The 25,248-nt window shown below is 46.3% G+C and overlaps 1 protein-coding gene across 10 annotated transcripts in view; it reads left to right on the top strand.

Annotated features, from left to right (window-relative positions):
* Window positions 1-25,248, top strand: part of DYSF (dysferlin) — a 794,684-nt gene that overhangs the window by 572,442 nt on the left and 196,994 nt on the right. For all 10 annotated transcript variants that reach the window (XM_069205583.1, XM_069205587.1, XM_069205579.1 and 7 more), the window contains 2 exons: window positions 5,429-5,522; window positions 12,019-12,096. In XM_069205583.1, the coding sequence (XP_069061684.1) occupies window positions 5,429-5,522; window positions 12,019-12,096 (172 nt within the window). The remainder of the gene's footprint in view (window positions 1-5,428; window positions 5,523-12,018; window positions 12,097-25,248) is intronic.

The following is a 25,248-nucleotide window of genomic DNA, read 5'->3' on the forward strand; positions in this document are numbered from 1 at the left end:
CTTCTATGATTTCCTGACTTAATTTTCTGAACCTCTCAGTTCTGAAAACTATGTTATCCTTTATTTTCGTGGTGAGGCTCTCTCCAGTGGTGTCAATGACTCTTAACCCTGCATTTATTTGTTCTTGTTCCATTCCTGGTACCACTTTCTCCGCGCCTTCGTGGGTTGCACTTTAAGGACCTGTTACTGTGGTTTCTGTTTGATAAACGTTCAGCATCAGTGAAGATCACTGCCCTAGTCTGCAGTGAAGCGAAGAACCTGCTTCTTTCTGGTTTCCTCGGTGCCAGCCAACATCTTGGGATACAGCTGGCATCCCCCCCATGCATCTGTGACACACACCCTCCTGCCTTTGTGGGATCACTCACAAACTTTCTGGATATGTTTAAGTGAAATGCAGGCCGTAAAAGGTCTTCATGAGAGATGTGGCATGGGGCATCAACAGAGGAGCAACGCTTGACCATCTGTGTTCAAAGCCATGGCACAAGGCACTGCCATTCAACCTCTTCAGTTGCCTTCTTATCGTTCATAAATAATGACGACAGCAGCATATTACAAATGTCCCAATGCCTAATGATTCCCAACACCCCCTCCTTTCTTGCTTCTCCAGACCCAATGAGCTAGTATGAAACTGAAGCATTAATACGTAAAGACATGTCCGTGACCTACAACAAAAATGTGTGTAAATGCAGGAAATGGCATTTTAAAGGTCCCACCTTAAAAAAAACTATTTGCAATTCACAAGTTAGCTGCAGGAGAGTCCATGTCATCAAATCGGTGAAAAAGGGGTTTAATGTAGCTGGTGTTTATACAATTTCAGTGAAAACCCTTTAAAACGGGACAATCCTATTCATTTTGAGCTGCCCAACCCTAGAAGGATATTGGTTATGGAGGTCATTTGCAGTCTTGTGACCAGAAGTGGCTCAAGGAGCTCCGCAAACAAGGGGAGTTGGGTTTGACTTCATCCTTCCCAAGTAGTCTGAGTCGATTTTAGTTTCGTCATGTGTGGAGTAAAACCATAGTTGTTTAATGCAAGTACATACAACAATTCTATTGGAGGACTGGTTGGTACCAGTGAACTTAATTTTGTTATCAAACCATGCAAGCTATGCTCTGGGGTAAATGGACGTTGGTTTATTTGGTACATTATGCTGCCTTCCTATTGGTTGTTTCATATCACGCGTCTGCCCCAGGCGTGGATTCTTGGCACTTGTGGACTATCCGTATGTGAGTTGCTGCTGTGTTCTGAGATGTTTGCAAAACACAATCTCGGGGGCCTGTGGTTACTGCAAACTGCTGCAACAAGTATAATGTGGGCAAGTGGCTCGTGCAAGACAGAGGTTCATGCAAAGAATGGCATCTGGAAAACACTGCTGTAGGGTGAGATTGGAAGGGTGAGCCTCAGTTAAAGTGCTTGGGCGTGCTGCTGGTTGGCTTATGGTGCTGTGGTGGACGTGTGCATGCCAACCGTGCAGGTGGAAGGAGAACTGGGCTGGCGAGGTTGATGACAAGGGGGCGGAGAGCGTAGTGTGCTTGATGTATTGACAGTGGGTTAGATTTAGGCATCTTGGTACATGTGGAGATAACGACAACGCTTGAGGGAAAGGTGAGTGCATGCACTTTCTTGCAACAAGTTGGTTAAAGTGTCTTTTGTTGTTATGTTGCGTGGCATTTAGATACTTTGATCATAAAGTTATGAGCAGTGGACTCTTTCTATTTTATAGTGGGGATATTAGTTTGGTGCTCAGCAGTAAATAACATCTGTTAATCTAGATTCAATGGCCCAGATTTGCTAGAATCCCACGCAGGGCAGAAGCAAAAAACTGCTGCGCTGCGTTGCGTGAGAAGGAGGGAGCAGGAGAGTGTCATATTCACATATCTGTCTCTCTCCTCCCCTCTCTCTAGCACCGCCAGTTGTGGTGCGCCACACACACACCTTTGTGCCATAGTGCAAGAGTGTCCGCGTGAGTCTAGCGTAGGTTTTGTAGTGAAAGGGTACTCTTCTAGTACAAAATAATATACTTAGACTAACCTAAAAACTGTTCCCACCTTGCATGCGTGCTGCACAATGCAGCACGCATGCGAAGTCGGAAAATGAAAGGAAAAATGAATGTTTCTCCGTGGGTGCTATTTTCTGAGGATAAACCTTGTCTACCTTTTTAAGGAAATAGAGTATAGCATCAGAAACCTTGGGTGGTTGCATGGGAACGCCCATGCACCACCCGTGGTACGCCCCCTTGGCGCTAAGTAATGCAAAGCAGCGCTATGAGCTGCTTTGCTCTACTTTTGAGTGATTAATTACCAGTGCTAAACAAGTTTAGCGCTGGAAAGTAAATTAGTAAAAAAATATTTAAGTCGATTTGCGTCAGTTTTATGACGCAAACAAGGCGCAAAAAAATAGTAAAATTACCACAAAATATTGACTACAGAACCTGAGTTGACCGTTGCTATGCCACTGCTTTTCAACTAACTACATCTTCACAATTCTTTTCCATTTCCTGGTTTATTTTAGAAGCATAAATGCTAAATGCAATTGTTTCAGGAGTATGACCACGACATGTGGGGCGTCCTCAAACTGGCTTCACAAAAGCTATCTTGGTATAACACAAATGTGTAATTTAGTACAAACCTGTCTAAATATGAATGAGAAGTATATTTTAGGGAATCCCATAAAGCCTCACCGGTTAAAGAAATGTAAGTCAGTCTCTGCTAGCCTGACAAAGTTTACTACAGTTCACAGTGAACCCTTGTAGTGCTCTGGACAGTGCTTTGACTATAATAGGATGCGCTGTCCCTTTCTGAGCCTGGTGCACCCTGTTGAGACATCTTTGTTACTGCCCTACTTAGAACACAAATATATCTGATTTGTGGCAAAACATAATATCATAATATCAAAATACTTGTCCTCGAGACTTTATCTGGATCAGTGAGGGTAAATAAACTTGAATAATGAATGCACTTGTGATTCTTCCACGGATTCTTAATCCAGCCACCAATATGCATCTGCTATCAAGAGAAATTTACTCTTTTAGAGTCCAAGTCACTGATACTAACATGGGCAAACACCCACTGCCTCTAATTACATGCCAATTTCACCAATGGTAAATACACATTCATCTTTCTTGAAAACAGGACCAGCCATCGATTCTGGCTATGGTCCATGTGCGTCTTCAGACACAGCCCATCTCCCTACTTAACGCAACAGCTTAATTCAACATCCGTTTTAAGCCGGTGACAAATGTAAGATCATCCCAACCAGATCCTTCATGCATGAAGAAACTAAACTTACACGGATGGGTCTTTTACAACAGTCGTAAAGTCGCAGACTCTATCTACCATGTGACAGAACTAAACATATAGGCATTGACCAGCTGTGCCAGGTAGACATTGCCCCCACACTGGCCAAAATTATGGCAGATTTTTAACCCCAAGAGTTTCTGTGGGCTATAGGAGCCTCGCATTTCCCAGTTACTCTGCCGCAAGGCTTTCTCCCAAGCAGAGACCCACTCTGCCCAGGCCCTACATTCAGTGATCACTTCCCCCTTGCCTCCACAGCACTGGGCGGCATCGACCTGGCTGTCAGGTGAACCGGCCACTCAGGAAGGCAACGTTTTCTTTCTTTTAAATAACACAACTTATTTTATTGGCTTCCAGGTGTGTTTCATTTCTCACAGTCAGAGGAAACTTATTTTAGAATTTGTGGGCTATCACAAAAATGATAATTTGCTGTTTGAAAAGTTAACAATTATCTGATTGCTCGGGTTTAGCATATCCAATGTGTTTCTTTAACTGAAAGTGATAAAGTCACAAACTATCATTTGTGTTATGGAAACAGTTTTCAGTGCCTTGAAGTCACCATTTGTTTCACAGGGAGGGTGGAAAACAGGGAACAAATCCCATCTTTTGTATCTTAGTTTTTGTGCCTCTGACAAAGTGCAATGTTATTTATTCGATGATGGTCACTGCTGCCTTATTCGGGTTGCTGGGCAGTAGTCACCTTTGGCAATCTCATTAAGATGTCTAAACATGGAGGTACTCGTTTACTTCCCCTGACAGAAAATGGTGGCAATAAAACATAAGTCATTTTGTTTCTAACTTAGGCGAAAACCAACAAATATCTTAGGAGTTTCACTATGTGACTTCTCCTTGGCCCTATCTCTTCACTCAACACCTAAGTAAATATTCTCAGGGAGGGGTGTGGGTCATAGATAATATGCTCAATATGGCTTTAGAAGCCAGTTATGTAGCAAATATTATTATTTTCCATATGTCAGTCATTTGAAATGTTGTCCACCTTGTTCCATAAGGAATTTTTTAGAAATTATCAAGTTTTTTGTTAACTCCAATCTTGGCTAATGTAACAAGCTTCAACTGGGGCTTTTGATGAACAGACAGCTCAACAGTTCCTAGAATGCTGGGGTCTACCTAGACCCAAATCAGTTTCAAACATTGCTGTTTGCTACTCACCACCATAGGAGGCTGCCGTTTGGGGTTTTTGGGATGTGGCCTCTAGAACTTCTATTCTGACTCCCTTTGTCAAGAGCACATAATAGAAGGGCATCTGGCCATCTCACCTCTCACAGACTAGTGCCTAGAAACATTTTTACTGTAGTAGTATGCTACATGACTCCAATTCAGTCTCCTTAAAGTGACACTTACGTGCGTTGTCAGAGGGCTTTGGGACAAACCTACATCCAGAATGTACACTGGGGCTAAGCTTTGTGATACAGATGTAGGCATCGACATAAACATATTCTAGTGAGGAATCTGAGGGATCTTTGCCTATTTTAATTGGTGAGTATTCGTTGGTGTCAGCCCGTCTGTGGGATATCAAAGTTCCATTTGTTTGAGTAGAACTTACAGTGCACTCTGGGTAGCTTTTGACCTTTAAATGAAAGTTGTTAGAGTGAGGCCTCTTCATGCTAAATACTTAAAGGTGCTCTTTGTAGTCCCATAGCAAAAGTGCTGCCTCGTAATTGTGCCTCCCCAAAGAACCTGTTTTATTGGCAGTATAGTTCTGACTTGCACATGCAGGTTTGAGTGCATCCCTGCTTCCCAGGATCTGCAGGGGTGCATGTTACACCTCTCGTGAATTAAGATATCAGGTCTCTTCTTTAAACAGCAGGATGAGGTCCCAAGTTTCAGACGCCTTCCTCTAAAACTGAATAAAACACCACAAAATGTGGTGTGGTGTTTGTCCTTTGTGCCACCTAGAGGCCCAAAGAGAATTTGCTGTGTCCCATTTCTCACCCGCTATATTTTTGGCTGTGATAAAGAAGTTATTAATGTTAAACTACATGCCTCTTAGCAACAGTATAAAGAAGAAACAAACAGTGTAAACAGCAACTACTGAAAGCAGTAGAAAGTTTTCAAGGAATGATCATTATGCAAGAGGTATATTTTCTAACTCAACACCATCTCTCTTTGCCAGGGGGGAGTAACAGACGACAAGAGCGATGACGGGAAGTCAGTCTCTACACTGAGTTTTGGAGTGAACAGACCCACCATCTCCTGTATTTTTGACTGTAGGTGAACTTTACAGTTGTGCAGCTCCTTTGATAAGATGGCGCTATGTTTCCTTACGTTATGTTGCTTTATCTTACAATATTTTAATGTATGCTCTTTTATGCTATGCGTTGTGACATTATGTGATTGTGTTTTTCTTAAATAGGCTATTTGCTTCTGCAAGGCAACTTCACTGTGTGACTTCTGTTGTCAGTTAGCCCTATGATAGCTTATTTGGGCATTTCTGAATGAGTTACCCTGTACATCCAAGGTTCTAAATATTATGAGGAAAGTAGAGTTCACTGTAGTAGTTAGTTCAACCCCCCCCCCTGCACCTTAGGTAGTCACTAGGTAGCTTTAAATACTGCAGTGAAATGTGGTAATTGTAGACCATAAAGAGAAGAAGGACTAGTAAAGCCAAGGTATCCACCAATGGAAGACCTGAAATAGAGGAAGGGCTATTAAAGTCATAACATCCGCAATTGAGAGACCAAAAAGAGAGGCAGGGCTATTAAAGCCCTGGTACCCATCACAGAGCTATTGATGATGGTTTATTGGGGTTCAGCTACAACAGAGGGCCTCATTACTACTCTGGTGGTCTTCCATGAAGATCGCCATAGCAGCGGGCGTCAGAAGTCCACCAGTGCTGGTGGTCTTCCACCCACCATATTATGAGTACTGCTGGATTTCCGTCACACTTTGGGTGGAAATCTAGCAGTAGTCGTGCTGGTGGCGGAGGTGCTCTGGCGGTTCCACCACCATCACCGCCCGCCAGTAGGACACCACCCACCATATTATGGGCCATAATACGGCCTGGCGGTGTCCTGCTGGCCCCTTCCCTGCCAGACGACCTTCTCCCCGGAACAGGTAAAGTGATCGTCTGACAGGGGAGAGGGGAGGGTGGTGTGGTGTGTGCGCGTGTGTGGTGTCTGCGTGTGTGCATGAATGTGTGAATGCGTAGTTGTATGCCTGTCTGAATGTTGAAGTGAGTGCGTGTCTGCATGTCAGTGTGTATGCGAGTGTGAGTGTTGTGGTGAACGCGTGTTTATCTGCATGTGAGTATGCATGTTTGGATGCGTTTGAGTATGCTATTTTGGATGCGTGTAAGTGAATGTGTGTATGAATGTTGTGAATGCGTGTTTGGATGCGTGTGAGTGAATGCGTGTATGTAAGCGTAGGTGAATGGGTGTATGAATGGTGCATGAGGGTGTCTGTGTGCTTGTACGCGGGGAGGGGGTGGGGGATGGGGGCGCTGTGGCTGAAGGGGGGGTGAGGCGATGTGGCTGAAGGGGGATTGGAGGTATGGGGCACTGTGGGTGAGGGGGATCAGGGGGGTCTAGTGCTTGCCATGGTTTTTGTGCTACCGCCACGGAAACTATGCCAGAAAGCTGGCTCCTAATACCGTTGGCAGTCTTCTGTGGACCGCCGGGTCAGAGATGATCATCTCCGGCCCGGCGGTCCTGACCTCCCTGGCGGTATGAGTGGAGACACTTACAATGTGGCGGTCTTCACCGCCAGCCTGTTGGTGATTGGACCGCCACATTTACTCTGGCAGTCAAAAGACCGCCAGGGTCAAAATGAGGGCCAGAGTGTTTTCAATGCAATAGGATCTCTAAATTTAGAATTTGTTATTACATACTCACCCTATTCGATTACATACTCACCCTATTCGGTAGTACTTGAACTTGTCGTAAGGTATTCCCAAGAAGTCTGCCATATAAATAATTCCAAATACCATTTGGAAACAGAAGTATGCATTTTCACCAACAGCTTGAAAAGGGCTATTTTTATCTTACTATGAATATTGGACTAGAAACAATGGTAACTAAAACTTAGGTCAGTGACCTCCCGTGTGTAGCATCTCTTTTAACTTGCTAATCTGTTAGATTTCTTTGCGTCATTTTTGTTCCGGCACTTTTAACGCCTGCTCAAAGCAGGCATTAAAAGGAGGCTTCCATTGGTTACAATGGGCCTCTGGGTGCTTTGCAAGATTAGCGTCAACATTTTTGCCGCTAATCCTGCAAAGCGCGGACTAGCGTAAAAAATTCTGATGCTAGTCCCCTAACTACCGCAATGGTGCGCCGTATATTAAATATGATGCACACATGGTGGCGTTAGGGGGCACTAAGGGGCGCATGAAAAGTGGCGCAGCACTGTGTGCAGCTCCACTTTTTTCAAATATGTCCCATAGGGCAGTGCTTAATTTGTAAATAAAAAGGTGCTGGTGCCCAAAGCCCTCCTCTTAAACACGCGGCTGCTGCAATTAAATGCGTGAACACAGAATACTGAGGCAGCATAATCCTGAAGCCATATCGGGCCTCTTCAACCCATTTACAAGCACTCCCTGCCCCTTCAGCTCACTCTTGTGGATTTCTGCTTTTTTCCCATTGTGACGCTTTTTTGTTTTTCTCTTCCTCCGTCTTTCCCATATGTGTCATTTTCTCGCAGTAAATGCTTGAGGTAGAAAAATAAATGCCGACCCTCAAAAATAAGTGCAGGTGCTGCGCACCGGAAACAACAAGCACAAATTAAGCACTGCCATAGGGGCATATTTAAGAGACCCCTAGTGCCATTCTAATGCCACATTAGTGTCATTTTTTTACACTAATGAAGTGTTAGAAGGGGAAAAGCGCCGCACCATATTTACAAAGAGGCTCAATGAATGCAGTGCGCCACTTTGTAGCCCTTTGCGCTACATTATGCCTGCGCCAGGCATAATGTATGCAAAGGGGGCATTCCCCCATTAGAGGGGCCAAAAAAATGACGCAAAGATATCTATTAGATTTCTTTGTGTCATTTTTTTCCGGCACTTTTAACGCCTGCTCAGAGCAAGCATTAAAAGGAGGCTTCCATTGGTTACAGTGGGCCTCTGGGTGCTTTGCAAGAATAGCGTAAATTTTTTTCCGCTAATCCTGCAAAGCGCCGGACTAGTGTGAAAAATTCTGATGGTAGTACCCTAACTACCGCCATGGTGCACCGTATTTTAAATGTGACGCGCACATGGTGGCGTTAGGGGTGCGTTAAGGGGTGCAAGAAAAGTGGCACAGCACTGTGTGCAGCACCACTTTATTCAAATATGCCCCATAGTTTTTTGCAGCAGGCATATTAACCCTCTATGCTACTTTATGTTGAGTCAAAGCTGCCTCTAGACAAAACTCCCATCTCTCTCTCTCTAGCAGGAACATTAATCACAAGAGGTATCTTGACATTTTAATTGTTTCTTGAAGGCTAAACGCGGAAGGAACTTTTCAGCAGATGCTTTTTACTAGCTAGTTTCGGAAGTTATTCCTAAACACAGCGCCCCCCTGAGGACAGCGCCCGGTGCGGTCGTACCGCTCGCTCCGCCCAAAAGCCGGTCCCGCTCTACGGTTCATGTGGACCACTCCCACGGCCAACTCACAGCTCACCACACGCGGCACGCCACACCCCTAAAGCCGAATAGAAGTAACACAGTTGGGAAAAAGTACAATGATTGTAACACTGCTTGAAACGTTTTGGCTATTTCTGTTTTACAGACCTGTTATAACTATAGTGTTTTCTTTGACAAAACAGGAAAGATGTCAGCAAAAGGGGCATAATGTCTCCACAGGCAGCGACAGAAACTACAAAGACAGAGATAGCAGATAACACACTCATACTGGGCAGGACAGGGTCTGATAATACCATATGACATGTGCTGATGGTGGGGGAAGATGGATCAGAAAGTCAGGAAGGGTTTGATGCAATAATATGAGAGGCCATACAATGAGTCCAGATGGGCAGTTCAGTGAGATGAAGGGGACACAATAGGAGACCAGCACATGCTCAGGAAGGGGTAAAGCACAACACCAAGAGGGGCTAAACATGAATTAGAAACTCCAGACAAATAGCTTTGAAAAGTTTTGAAATATGTCGCAATGGGGAGAGGAAACTAATACAGTGGTACCCAGTTGGGACCAGGTTAGAGACTGCTCAAAGTCAAAGACGTTCATTTACTAAATGTTCAGCTGATACAGGGCAGGAGAAGCGATAACATTATTCATCACTATGTATTTCAATGCCCTTTGTAGTAAACTTAAACAGGCCCAGGGGCTTTTGGGTAGCCCAGTATCCACTTTAAGGGACACAATGAGGAAACAGTGGCCACAGTGTCCTTGAACCTTCTTTATGGCGTCACTCGGGCTTTGTTCCTATGGGTCGTGGTGTCCTTCCGGAATACTGTAGGCAACATAAAAAAATGCAAAGATGTATAACCAAAGTATTGAGTACAAGAATATTGGAAAGGTAAGTACATTCAGAAAGTATAGGATTACCATAAGTAACTCCATAGTTTCAAGGTAGATGCGGAGTTAACACTAGGGGTGGGCGGAACTCATGGAGTTTCACTCTGTGGCGTTCCGTGGAGTTACATGAAAACTCCACGAGATTCCACAGATTTCGGCGAGCGGGTAGAATTAGGCACGCCACACTGATATATAGTGCTAGGAGCTCGTTCCGCACTGAGCGCTGAAAAATCAGCTCAAATGGCAACACACAGTGCGCCAGAGAGCGCTGCTTCTTGAGTTGATTTTGCTGCCGTTCGAGTAGATTTTCTACTTGAGCAGCAGCTTTCTGACTGTGAGCAGTCATGACCGCCTGAGCTGGGGAAATCTCGCCGACTGCCCTCCTAGCGTCTGACAATCGCACCAGGGGATGGCGAGCCACACATGAGGAAAAAACTCTGCCATGCGGAGGTTGGCGGAATTTGGTGGGATCTTCACATTACATGCGTAATGCGGAGCCGCCAAACCTCTGTCCACTCCGCCGGTGGAGCAAATTTATTGCCCATCCCTAGTTTACACTCTTATCATATCTCGTTAGGGCTGGCGCTAATGCTGGCTGATAGCTCACCCACTAAGTTAACCCAGAACAAACTAGTCTGGTTTCTGGTTCAAAGCATGCATTGCCCGCCCGCTAGCAGTCCACCAAAACCTCCAGCGCTTGCAGAAAACCGGAAAGAGAAGCCTGACTCAGCAGGAGGGAAGCCATGTGGCACAGAAAGGGGCATGGCAACCAGACCTGCAAAAAGAATCTGGTGTGCCCACCTGGTTCGAGAACAAGGCTAGGTGCATATTCTACAGTGCAAAGAACCTAATAAGTAAGTAATGCTTTTCACACAAAAAAGCATGATAAATGGCAGGTTAGAGTATATTTAAAATTTTAAATTAACATTTTACAACTTTTGCTATTGAGGAAAGTTAAGGTCACGCTCTGGTACTTTAAGAACCGTCCAAACTCTGGTAATGTCACAGTGAAGAGGCAAATTCTTAAGAAAGGCAGCAACCTTGCAAGGTGGAGCCTGCAGCATTAAGCAGTGTCAATGCCCCCACCCACAGGCTTCCGCAGAAGACTAGGGACACATGGGTGGAAAAGTGCCCCACCAAAGTGCGGATTAGAAAGGGGCAACTGTTTAAATGAAGTGAACCAACGGAACAGTCTCAGAGATACAGTCAACATCTTTCACCTAAAGGCCTTCAAGCCTGAGCTCTGAATATCTCCAACTTTCTCAGAAAAATGCAGCCTTCCATGTTTGGCCCGAGGGGTGACTGTGGAAGCAGCGTGAAGGCCATGACCCCCGTGCGCCCTTCCACCCACACACACACAAAGTCAGACCACTACTCCAGGTGCCTGGGAGATGCTAACCCTTCCTACTGGTCAAAACGACAGCTCACCTACGGTAACTATGGTAACTTACCAGGCTCAGTGGCTATCAGCTGCCATTGTTTGCCACAGTTCGCCATCAAAACCCTTACTTTATATTTTTTGCTGTTGAACCATTCCAGACTTCTTTCAATTAAATATTTTTTGCTCATTTTTTCACGCTGATGGATGTTAACATGGGGCTACATTTTTCACCACTTTTAACTTTTGCAAAGTCACCAAAAGTGACGCAAACCAGTGCAAAGTGTTTGGGTTTCATGTTGCCTAAAAGTAATGCTGGGTACCACTATGCATTACTTCGTGCAACACTGTGATTGGGTGGCTCTAGGCAGCCAGAAAGTGGCCTAGCACAAGGGAAACGAGCTGCAACGCCATATCCTGGTAAGTATGGTGCGTTCCTGCTCGTTCCCTCTCATACAGTGCATTAACTCAACTTGCTGTGCTGCATTGCATGAGCCATTAGTACATTTGTCATTTTTTTTGTAGATTTAGGTCTATTCCTAGGATTTTATAGCCAAATGGCAACTTTTGTGTCCGCAGTCTGCTTTGATTGAAACACTCTAATATTTGATGACTTTGTTTGTCAATGTGTCTCAAAATGTTTTAAGTTGATTATCTATCTATCTATCTATCTATCTATCTATCTATCTATCTATCTATCTATCTATCTATCTATCTATATACTATACTACATATGAACTGCTATACATATTTATTTATACATATACATGAAGTACTATAAATGTATATATATGCATATATATAATATATATACATGTGAAATTCTGTAAGAAAGAATAGGACATAATTCTGTCTTCAATTTCCTCCTTTTTAAAGATGGGAACAGGTACCACCTGCGTTGCTACATGTACCAGGCAAGGGACCTTCTGCCCATGGACAAGGACAGCTTCTCCGGTAGGCCTAAATATGTTCATTTAAACATACATTATTTGTTTGAAACGTACATTATGTGTTTGTTTTTATAATTTAATTTCTCATGGGTGTCCTCTTTAGTGCGAAAGGCCTTAGCAGTGGTGCTAGCCCTTCTGACTAAGCGACGCATGAAGGCGGAACTAGCAGATGATTTAGGCCTCTAGATCAGCGGTTCCCAACGCTTTGACTTCTATGGACCCCCACTTTCTTACCACTGGAACCCGGGGACCCCCACTGAATCATTATTGGAATCCGGGCCCCCCCCCCACTGAGCCATTACTGAAAGCTGGAGATCTAATCTGTTAATATTATTTAATTTTCTAAGCAGTCACAGACCCCCTGAGGAGGTTTCGCGGACCCCCATGGGTCCCCGGCCCACAGGTTGGGAATCACTGCTCTAGATAGTTGATTGATGCTTTATTAGGGTCTTTGCCTTTCTAGGCTAAGAAAACGAGTGAGACGACTACCAAGGTGGACGGAGCCAGTACATGATTGAGATCCTTGATCACAGATAATTTTGTCATAGCTGATTGGATGACAGGATTTTAGACTAACTACTTGTTGGGTCTGTAGCACAATAAGTGTGGAAGTGCAAATTTACTAGAGAAAAGGAACATGATGAAAAGAGCATGAGAATTTAAAAGAGTTCTCTCCTGCAATGGCATCTCAAGAGAGAAGTTAAGATGAGTGAGCTCTGGCACTTGCAAAGTTGGTGTGTTATTTCTTCTTAATGATGTTGGCGGGTCTGCCTTTGCGTCTACAGCTGCTGGAGGAAAGGGTGAACCTCAACCAGGTTTCCTTAGTAACAAGTCAGAGTGCCTAGTCATTGTTGTTGAAAAATATGTTTGAATTTGTAGCAAAGCCAAAATGTTTAGTTGGTGCTGTGAACCTGTGAAACAGCTTGTGGGCATATGATCTCGCTACATCTGCTATTCAGCTAAGACACCAGACCAGCCTGTCAAGATGGCAGTCGGAGTATGACGTCTTGCAGTCCCCGGTGGAAGAAGTATGACTTTGTAGAGCTCCAAACTCCAGCAGTATTAAGATTGCATTTCCCAAACTGGCTCAAAAACAATTCAGTTTATTTGGATGGCTGGAGTAGAAGCAATTATATGACTTGAGATTATATTAGAGGTGGAAGATCCATTGCAGTGAGTTTAAAGAAAAAAGCAGTAAATGTTTGTTACCAATCTCAGAAGATAGGGCTTCCAAAGTTGGAGTCAACCAGTATTAAATGAGGTGCTGTTGCCATGTCTCAGTCAGCATAATTAATGACTGTTACTTAGGTCCTTATATAAAGTATGGTGGGCCTGTCAGCCTTGCCGAGTGGACGCCATCTTTCAGGTTGTTTTTCAAAACAAACTCTAAAGTGGGAGGTTTTTTTTAGAAAAACAAACAAATAATGAACCTGGGACTTTTCTCCTAGGCTGTGGAGGTCCTTTTCATGTTTTGTCTGAGATTGCCAGGGATTCCCTGGCGTTTCAAACGGAAAAAAACAGAACAAGTGCTCTAAATAGAGCGGATGGCCCCATGCACTTATACAGACAGCACCAACTCTGCCAGCGTAGGGTTTCCATCGGTAGAGCCAGCAAGAGCATCCTTGTCAGAAACATGACGTTCTGCCCAACCCTAAATAGCACAGGTAGCCTTGTGTATGGACCTGCAGCATGCATCTAGCTCACTTACCTTTCTGGGAGGAGATGAATCTTGACACATAGGGGTATATTTAAGAGCCTCTAGTGCCACCTTAGCACCTCCATGGCATCATTTTTTAAGGTAATGCGGCTCTAAAGTGACTTTTCTGCTGCGCCATATTTACAAAGTGGCACAATGCATGCATTGTGCCACTTTGTAACCTGTTGCGCCGCATTATGCCTGCAAAAATGGCGCAGTGAAATTGAAATCAGAACAGGTGTTAAAATGACGCTCCCATATTACCTATGGGCCAAAATGTTTGACGCTAGCAAAGCGCGCAGTAGCGTCAAGAATTCTGATGCTATTGTGCCAATGACAGCCATGGTGCGCCGTATTAGAAATATGGCACAACCATGGTGTCGTTAGGTGCCGGTAGGGGAGGGCACAAGAAAAGTGGCGCATCATAGCTGATGCACCACTTTTTCTTAAGTATGGGCCGTCGTTTTTAGCGAAGGCTTTAACTGTGATCTTTTTAGGAAGCTGTTTGACAATTCTCTTCTCACAATTCTTCCCCAACTTCGGTAATTGAACGAAAAACTGTAGTTAGTGAAGTCATTTGAGTCCAGATTATGCTTCTTTCGGGGAGGCAGGATGGGGGCAGTCCTGCAGTGCCCAGGAAGATGCCATGGGCTAGGAGATTACTAAGTTGACAGTGTTTAAGGTAGGTGGAAGGGCTTTGCCAGAGATCTGCTCCTTAATTGATTATGTGATTACATGGTCTACATATGATGTGGCTTTCAGAGATTTCAGGAGATTGGCCATATCATCAGTGGAGAAAGTGGGGAAAGTAGCCCCACTGATTGTTTCAAGGGCAGTTGCATTGTTGTGTTCTCACATTTGTAGATATTGTCTTTGAAGAAGTTAAAGATTGAAACATCCATTCTCTGCTTTGAAGAATGGATCAGACATGGATATTTCACAATGGTTGGTACCTTAGGGCATGCCTTGCTGCTGCTGAAGAAACTGTATTAAGTGACTCTGGCCTTTTTGACAAACTCCATTCGTGCAGCACCGAGATTTTTCAGTCCCACCAGGTTCTCCAGTTTCCTTCTTCCTTGTCTTCAAAGAGCGTGCTTGCTGTCAGTGAGCGCATGCATAGGGTTGGCTCTCATGGATTGTTACTTACCCCTTTATCTCTTGATAGAAACCAAGTGATGGCCATCACCCTAGTTTCTTCCCATCTCAATGTAGTGCTCTCTTTGTAAACATTATACCACCCCTGCCTCTATACAGCACTTGATGCCCCCTGAGGTCTGGTAGATTCCTACAAATAATTTGATAATTAGATACGTATTTGTAATTTTGGTCTATTTCCAACATCGCATGTGATGGTTCTGGACTGACAAACTATATTTCTTTTGGTTTAATGTACTTACTCATACTCAGATTCCCACCAGACCTAACAAATATCTTTTTATAGACTAGTTGCACAGCATTTTAGGATTAGTTGGATAAAAAAGCAGAGAGGCTTGCCAGCACCATTGTTCTATTTACTCTGGCAGAAGGTGGCCTTGAAAGCTGAAGTGCATTCTTTGTGGTGATGCTAAAATAAGAACAGCAAGCCTTGAATCGATACCCTAGCCTGGGTCTTTCTGAAGTTTTCCTTGTAATTTTGGAAATTAAGTAGCTGTGTTTAGCTTTGTGGTTTCTCTTTCTTCTTGTCTGCCAACGCGAAGAAACCAACTTGGAGACTGTTGTCATTCATTAGACACAATGTAAGCGAGGATGCCCTAATACTTTTACAGCCCAATAAAAACGTTGACATGAAATATGAGCAAGTTCTACAGAATTAAATAATCATAACAATGGTGCCTGCCAACGATTGGCGCAATAGCATTTTGAATGCAAAAACTACTTTCCATGCGCTACCATTGGCCGTAAACTCAACGGGATTGGAAGGGACCTGTGGACAGTCTGTGGCATGCTGGAGATGGTGGTGTGTGTGACCATGTTCTGAGGATGCTGATACAGAGATGCTCTTCAGTAGAGATGTTCATGTGTCCCAGTGATATGGGTCACCTCCTCCCCCGCCGCGTAGGGTCCCATCTCCGATGCTGGGTGGTGGCTACGCTGAGGTGTTCTTTTCTTTCCATCAATCCAGACAGCGATGGCCGTCATAGACATGTTGGCATTGGTATTGCTGGCTGGCTGGATGTGACAAAAGTGGAATTTGGGCCAAACCTGGAGTGTGATAGAGGACTCCCGCATTGTGGATTGAGTTGAATTGGTGAGGGGGTTCCCCAGGTATTTAAGGTGAGCTGCGCAATGGTGGCTTCTGGTATCGCGTATACTATTTGTGCACTATTGTTCGCTTCCACCTCTAAGGAGCATATGTGGTGGAACAACATGGCTGCCATATTAATAGGGCGAGTATTTTACTTCAGCATCTCTGATTATGTACCAGTAGGTACACTGCCCTTTTCTAATCTAAATCACATTCACCACAAGTGTGTGTGTTTGTATGTGTGTGTGCGCACGCGTGTGTGTGTGTGCACGCGTGCGTGTTCGTTTGTGTTGGCATCTGTATATACTAACAGATTTTTCATCTCCCTGGCTGTTGTTCCCGAATTTAGACAATTCTTTGGAGTGGGCAATTTTCAGCCAGAACAGGAGGTGAAACTCCACCACCCACCATTCAGAGTGCCTCTGGGTCCAGAATGTTTTACTCCGACCCCTGCAGCAGCATAGGCAGGGCTGACACTGCTTCCCCTAGAAAGGATCAAGCCTGTCCAGACCCCCGGTCCACTCCTCCACTGTCCCTCCTTCTGACTGGTCAGAGCAGGTAACAAATGTCAACTTTGTTTAAAGGAATCCAGAAACAACACAGAAAAGGATCCGTCGGTTATTCCTAATTCCAGGGAGAATGTTCATGATAACAAGTTTTGGTGCAGGAATACCAACTGGAAGAGAGGATTGCAACCCTCTGGTGTCCTCCCCACCCAAAACCCACACACTCATGATCAGGAATTTACTTTCTTGGAGCCTTAGAAGATCCACCAAAACTTTTGTACTCTCCCTAGGTACCTGTGCTGAAATGGAGCATGTTTTTTAGATTTGCTGGAATTATATTGTTTTTGAGGAGGTCTTTGATATTCTTCATGCTCCATTAATGTGCACACAGAGATATCTAGACTATACAATACAATATTGTAAATTTGCTAAAGTGTGTATGGCCCTCAGTCTCAGGTGCTCTCGCTCTTGGTGAAAGGCTGAGCAACTGAGTGGGTGATTCTTCAGCTGCTGAGTTTTAAAAACACCCCAAAACACCTCACCTAAACAACAAAATCATTGGTGCTTTAATAGAGTTTAAGAGTCTTGATGTCGAAGGCAACATGTGTCCGAAAATGACACAGTTCACTTTTTACTGTTACAGTTCACTGTTTTAAAAACCAGTTGAGGCCACAACTGGTTTTTAGTGTTTAATAAGGGGCGGGGGGGAGGCAGTGAACTCGAGGGCTTTATCTGTTACACTTTAAAACTGGTCGTTACTAGCAGCAGGATCCAAAAACAACCAGAAATGATGGCACTTGTGCAACTTTTTTTGCTAGCTGTATGGTTCCAATTGTTTAGGAGTCAAGAAAACCCCCTCCCAGGCAGAACCAGACTTTGTCCTGATGGGTTAAGGAAGAATTGGGGCCTCATCCCTTTAGGACTGTGGAGCAGGTGATACTGGCACCTCAAGGGTTGTGGATTGAATAGACTTGTCTCTCAATGTTGGGGAAACATAGTTTTTTTTGTAAACAGATTTTATTGAGTATTGCCAAGCAAACACATACGGTCCATTATAACTTGATATGGGAATATGTCTCACAATATCAAGAGTGGCAGCAAATAGTACATTTCCTGTAGAAAACACCATGTTCTCAACATCAATCTCCCAAAGCCCTCCCGCCGCCCCCCTGAGTAGATAAACCAGGCCCAACTAGTGCCAAGAATGGTGGTATATGGTTCCCAAGCACCATGGAAACTTCTCCTTAACCTACCCTTGATTTATGGAGTAATATGTGGGGTAATCTACCCGTTCAGATCACTTCTAGTGACCTCATGAGGCTATACGTTGGTCTGTGTCCGCCAGTGATTGGGGCAACAGCTCTTCTAGGAGAGGCCGTAGGGGACGCCTCCTGTGGTTGAGGTTCTGGGTTCTTCAGGCGATCAGCTATTAATCTCCATTCCTTTCCACTTTCATCTGTCCTATCCCCCTCCGTGCTTACCTCAGGAGGAATGTGCCCTTGCAGTCCGCCCATCTGTCCAGCTCTCTGCGCCATTCCAGTGAGTTCGGACCCTTGGGGTCCTTCCAGTGGTGTGCGATCTCGTGTTTGGCCAGTATCTGTCCTAGGTCCTGAAATGTACTGGACACTTTAGTTTTAGATGTGTGGGGAAACCAGTGTAGAAGGCAGTGAGCCGGTGTTGCAGGGACTTCCTTATCTATTAAAGTTGACAGTAAACGGGTGACATCAGCCCAATAGGATGTCGAGTAAGAGCAATCCCATATCATGTGAAGAAAATTAGCGCCCACCGCTCTACATCTAGGACAGGCAGTGTATGCCTTCTCAAAATATGTGTTAATTTTATCTGGAGCGAGGTAGGCTCTGTGTAATGTATTAAAACTGATTAACTTGAATCTCGCATTCCTAGATACTTTGGGGGTACGCTCCAATATGGTCTCCCATGCCTGCTCCGAAATCCGAGGCCTCAGGTCCATCTCCCAGTGGGATCGGAGCACCTCCAGAGGTTGAAGGGCATCAGCAACCAGCAAGTGATATAGACAGCTTTGTATGTGCCGGGGACAACACCACATAATGGCAGGAGAGGTGTTCTTTAGGCTCCGACCTGCCTCAGTATATGGTCCCGATCTTTAAAGTAGAGTAAGGGCACCACTGTGGGCCTCTGGGGGCCACCCTGAAGGAAGGGCCATGATGGCACCAGGTGAGCGTGCTCCAAGGTGAAAAAGGAGGCTAGGCCCTCAAGGACCATTGCGATATGAAGTCAGTTCTCTAAGTACTTCACTGTGTCCGACCTTTTGACCTTCTCAGGTAGCCCCACAAGTCTAATACTATTGCAGCGCGCTCTATTTTCAGAATCCTCCGCTCTGTTCTCCAGGATTTCCAATCAGGATTCTATGGCAGACAGGTGGCCAGTGGCCACCAGCTGAGGCTATAGTGGGAGATACTTCCAAGATTTCTGACTCAACCATGGTAACCCGATCAGCCAGTCGTCTGTGATCTGTGCCCAATGTATCAATTTTCATCTCTAGGGCCTCGCGAGATGCTGTAATTGCTTGCATATGTTTTATAACGTGTGAGTTGCAGGCCGGGGCCCAGATTTGCAGAGGGTCATATCTCAAAGCTGGTCTGAGCCCAAATCTGGTCGTGGGTGGACGCCTGCTTCCGCATCACCCTTTTGTGCACTCTTGCCCATGGCAAACAACTACACAGTTCAGGCAAAGGAGTAGTGAGTCCCCAGTAGCAGCCGCCGCAGGTAGCCAGGTCAATCATTCATGGTCGTATAAGTGGGCAACCACAAATGGAGGATATCAGTTCGCCTTCAGTGTGGGCAACCACAAATGGAGGATATCAGTTCGCCTTCAGTGTCAATCCACAGGGGACGCTTTTCTCTTGCAATAATCAAAAAGGAGAATCTGCCTGCAGGGCGTCAGCGTGCATCGTCACTGCAGCCAGTGGGGTTAGGATTTAAGCTACATCCACTGAGGACAGTCATTAGTCTAGTGCCAGCAATATCCCAACGTTCACTGCCTGCGCTGAAGCAGGGACAGTGGCTAAACAGGGACACACTGGGTCACAGGCAAGGGTGGTGCACGACAGGCAATCCACGCCCCCCAGGGCCTCCTTATGTGAGTACACCCCAATGCAGTCCAGTCAATCCCAGCAGTTCAATTCAGTACGTTTCCACCACCTCCCGGGCCCTCTAGGTGATACCGCCTGCCGCCGCAGTCGCAAGTGAGGGCAAGGCGCACATGTTGGTCCAACCACCCCTGTGTGGTTCCAGGACCTCGGCCCCCACAGTGTTCTACCGCCGATCGTGGTCTGTGGGCCCACCGCCCTTCCGCTGGATCCCCACATAGCAGTGGATTCTGGGGCACCTCACACAGCCGGTCGTGGGGCACCCCGCTGGATATATTAATGTCAGGGGGCAGCAGGATCCTCCTACCACTGACCACGGTCCATGGGCCCTGCAGCAGACGCCCCGCAGCTGCCCCTCATGCCTCCCCACCGTACCTCACCTCCTGTTGTAGTTGGGGATGGTTAGTAGTGTTGTTTGGGGTTGGGGTGACAGGCCAGCAAGAGTCCCGTCCACACTACTCTCCCAAAGCCCGGTCTCGGGACCCACCGCCCTCTTTAAAAGCGCTACCTAGGAGGCTGCAGAGGGCCCGGGCCAGTCCACTCCCTCAGTCCTCCGGCGTTCAGTCCCCAGGGGTCTCCTAACATTCAAGGGCCCATCAGAGCCAGGCGAGCGTGCCCACCAGCTGGCCCCTGGTCATCAGGGCAGCCCTGGCGTAAAGGGCCCAATCTCAGGGCCTCCGCTCGGCCCCCAGTTCCAGGGTCCCCCATAGAGGCATTGTCACTCCTCCAGCCCCAGCTGCTCCCCGGGGCCCCCAGTCCGCAGCGACCTCGCCCCGGCTCTTCTCGGTCACCGGCAGTCGGTGCGCTCCGCTCACCCCGGAATCAAGGGGAGCACCGTGCCACAGTCACCACCTCAGGTGCCCTCCTCCTCGGGATTCTCGAGATCACGGGCAGGCTGCTGGATGGCACCGCATCCGTAACCCCCCTAGAGACGAGTACCGAGGCCCGGGGACTCCGCTCCCAGCTGTATTATAAAGTAACCTGGCCTGGATGGGGTCGGGTGGGGCCTGCGCACGGCATCCTTGTACCTTTAGGGCCCAGGTGCTGACGGGCGTAGGTCTGTCTGCTCCTGGGTAGTTGGGCTGCAGCTATCGCTTGCCTTCTGAGTGGTCTGGGTCCATTCAGATGTTCTCCTCACAGACTCCCCTTCCAGCCGGACCTTGTGCAGGTGAACCAGGTACCAAGACAGCGCTTTCATTGTCAGGCATGTGAGCTCTGTCCCCCACAGGTCACAGCATCGAGCAGCAATCCACTCTTCCACTCTTAGGACCGGCAGCAACCAGCAGGTCCAGCTAACTTCGGACCCCGAGGAGAAGGATTTATATAATGTACGGAACTGCATTGCACCAGGCAGCAGTAGGTGCGAGGGCTGAATGTGCATTCGGATGTGCCAGTGGTTTAACAAATCCAGGGAATTTCTGTGTTTTTTAAAATGTAAACAATATTTTATTACCATTCGTGAGTATGGCAGCCTCTCCCTGCTTTCGGCCGTGCATGGCTTGGGGTTAGCTGCAAGGCTCTGCATGCCCACACCCGGGGGCAACCAACAACCTGCCAGCATGGCCTTTAGCCATGTGAAGCTCCGGGTTGACCCCGAAGGGCAGTCACCCCCCCTGTGCACCGCCTTTACCCTTGTGCTGGGCGTGGGGGTGGGTGTAAGTTCCAGAGCCTGGCTGCAGGCCAGGCCCGGCACCTATCCCCCCACGGGCATCCACCCCTTGCTAAGCATGGCCTCCAGCTATGCATGAGGCGGGTTTGGTCACAGGACCTGGCCTGCGGCTAGACTCTGCACCGCCCTCCCCAGGCAGCCACCCCCTGCTGCGCATGGCCTCCAGCTATGCATGAGGCGGGTTTGGTCACAGGACCTGGCCTGCGGCTAGTCTCTGCACCGCCCTCCCCAGGCAGCCACCCCCTGCTGCGCATGGCCTCCAGCTATGCATGAGGCGGGTTTGGTCACAGGACCTGGCCTGCGGCTAGACTCTGCACCGCCCTCCCAAGGCAGCCACCCTCTGCTGCGCATGGCCTCCAGTTATGCACGGGCGGGTTTGGTCACAGGACCTGGCCTGCGGCCAGACTCTGCACCCATCCCTCCCTCTCTTCCCCCCTCCCCCCGGCATCCACCCCCTTGCCTAGCAGAGTGAATGGATGGATGGCAGAATGGATGGATGGCTGGATAGCAGAATGGATAGATTATTGGATGGCAGAGTAGATGGATGGATGGCAGAGTTAATGAATCAATGGATGGAAAGCAGAAGGGATTGATGGATGGACGGATGAATAGATGGCAGAGTGGATGGATGGATGGCAGAGTGGATGCATTGATGAATGAGTGCAGGATGGACGGATGAATGGCAGAGAGAATGGATAGATGAATGGATGGCAGAGTGGATGGATAGATGACTTGATGGATGGAAGGCAGAGTGTAGGAATGATGCATGACAGAGTGTCTAGATGGATGGATCGCAGATTGGATGGATGGAGGACAGTGGATGGATGGAAAAGTGGATGTATTGATGTGTGGCAGAACGGATGGATAGATGGCAGATGGGATGGATGGATGGGGGGTGGATGGATGAGTGGATGGATGGCGGAGCTGATAGATGGTTGGATGTGTAGATGAATGGATGGAATTGTGAAGACTGAATAATGGACGAAAGAATGAATGATGACAGAATGTAAAGTGAAACAGGTGGATGGAAGGATGAACAAATGAATGTGTAGATGCATGGATGGAAGAGACAAGGAAGCTATTCTAAGGACTGTTTGCTCACTCGCTTCGGTTGCTTGGTGGCATCAGTGCTTTAGTTCAAAGTGGGGGCTATTTACATTTTCTGATGCTCCCTTGATTGAAATGCGACCCTAGTGATTATCATAGAAGTTTTTTAAAATGTTGTAATAACATTTGATGCTGTTGTGCAGCTCTTCTACGCCCACTTATCCGACCTCCATAGGATGCAGATGAGTAGACCTGCCAGGGTGTTAGTACGGCGCAAGGCTTGGTGGCGTGTAGTGAGACTTTGTCTAGTGCCACTGACCGGCACACACGCGGTATGCAGTAGACAATAGATACGCATGAGATGCCTCCATTCCGCCTAACACATAAGCAGTGCTACACCAGAAGCTGAGAATCACAGGGCCTGATTTAGAGTTTGGCGGACCGGTTACTCTGTCACGAACGTAACCAATATCCTGCCTGTTGTATTAGGGTCTCCATAGGCTATAATGGGATCATAATATGGTGGACAGGATATTCGTCACATTTGTGATGGAGTAAGCCCCTCCGCCAAACTCTAAAACAGGCCCTTGATGGCCCTTGATGGCCCTTGATAAACCTTAATGGACCTTGATAAACCTTGATGGACCTTGATGGACCTTGATGGCCCTTGATGGCCCTTGATGGACCTTGATAAACCTTGATGGTCCTTGATGGCCCTTGATGGACCTTGATAAACCTTGATGGTCCTTGATGGCCCTTGATGGACCATGATGGCCCTTGATGGCCACACTGTCATGAGGTGCAAGGAAGTCTGAGACCACACATCAGTTGGCTGTCTTCTTACACTCCAACAATTTCTGTTAAACTATGGAAAAAAGTCACAAAGTAACTAAAATGTTCCAAGTATAGTAATATGATATGTAAGTGTTAAATTAGGGTGTGTTAGATCACACTTTTGTTGAAAATCACAGCACAGCCACTACTACTTACGATTGCCTGCCCCATCAAGGCTTATTGTAAAATCAGTACCAGCCGGGGCACCCGAAAGGATGTTGGCATATTCTGGGGTCTCTGTGCCTTCACATTGTGAGCGAAAGGATCTCCAGGACAGTCTGCTTTTAGCCAAGCCTGAAACACTGACTAATGTCCCTAAATACACATTCAAAGGTTTCCTACTTCTGTTTTAGTTCAGGTTTGAAGGGCCAGCTGTCTGCAAGACCTATTGTTACCAATTCTTTAAAATACACTTCATCAGGCCCTGATTCAGAGTTTTTGGGAATTTTCTGAATCCTGCTCCCAACCCTCTGTAGCAGGGGTCAGAACTCTGAATTAGAGACATTTACTGCATCTGATAATTACCAGCTGCAATAAAAATAAAAATCTCCATCTTTGTTAAACTTTGGCGGATCAAACGTGCCAGAATTTAACAGGGGAAAAGTGTACGGTGTTTACCATACCATGTGGAGTTTGGTGCATTAAGCAACAAAATCCTCATGTTGTACACCAAAAACGTAAAATAGGTGCTACTTATCACAGCCAATAAATAACACACCCTTGGGTAGGACCTTCATTCCGACAAACTCACAATTAGGACCATAGCATCCGCTTAGGCTTAGCCCAGAGCAGTAGAACCCTCTCGCCTCATGGAATTGGCTCCCGGATATCTTATTCCGCCTCCCATGAGTGCTTCCATTAGATAAGGGACTATTTTACAGCTCAAAAGTATCACATACTAAATAATTGTTGTCATTGGTGCATTGGATAATGAAGCGATCATTGTTTGTCTGTTATCACTACTGTAGGCTTTGACAACGTTTTAGTCAGGACACAAAATGCACGCCAGACCTACGGGCTTTTTCAGTGCTTGTTTTGTTTTTTAATCTTGTAAATTTGAAGGGAATTCCGCCTGGAATCTCTGCCTTGTCACATTAATGTTATCAAAACATTGGTGCGCGTACAAAGTAGGCTCATTTGAAGTGGGAAGAGAGGAGGTCGTCACTTGTTCCCCCGTCCTCCCCTCCCCCATAAACAACTAGAGCGCCGCCCTCCGGAGCTTGTTGTGCGCTGGTCAGTCTTTCCGGAGGTGCCAGTCCGTGTTTATTGTGAATGAAAGAATTGATTGAAGCCGGTGGAAAAGAAAATACAAGACTGGCAAATCTTTAAAATCTCCAGTGTTTATTTTCACTTCCAAACATGAAATCAGTGCATTTCATCCCGCCTGGAAAATCCATACAGAGTGGTAAAGGCCAGATATGTTTTCTTAAGGGAATCAGGCTCAAACCAAATTTGAAGAATTTATCGTCCAATTACAGACTCTGCGCCCTATCTTTAAGTCTCAATTACCTGAAAGTGCTTTTTCAGTGTTGAATTTAGTGCACATTAAATGTTAACTGAAAAGTAAGGTTTTTCTAGCCAGCGACGTAATCCATTTCAAGCAGAATCAAAGTCAGCTGACAGAAAATTCTGGGAAGGAAAAATGAGTATTTTGATTATGGGTCTCACTCACATTATACACACATGGTTTAAGTTTGCCCTGATGATGAGAAGACATAGACGGGTAGGGTAGTCTGTTCACAGTGTCCATCATTACCTGCTTTATCTCAGGCAAGGTCACTCCAGGCTTAACCCTCTCCATACACCTCTGCAGCAAGGAGCTCTCCTTGAATCTGTAGCTGAAGGTCCAAATTATACATTGGGGATACTAGGGCAGCTTACACCAGGCACAGCCTCAACTTTCCTGTTTTGACTCCTGGTCCCCCTAAAAATAATGCAGTTTAGAGGTGTAAACAGGGCTGGACTGGGGACCCAAAGCAACCCTGGCAAAGTTTGTCAGACCAGTCCAAACAGGGATCACAGTGAACT

This window comes from Pleurodeles waltl, chromosome 1_2 (assembly GCF_031143425.1).
Source record: "Pleurodeles waltl isolate 20211129_DDA chromosome 1_2, aPleWal1.hap1.20221129, whole genome shotgun sequence".
NCBI lineage: Eukaryota > Metazoa > Chordata > Amphibia > Caudata > Salamandridae > Pleurodeles > Pleurodeles waltl.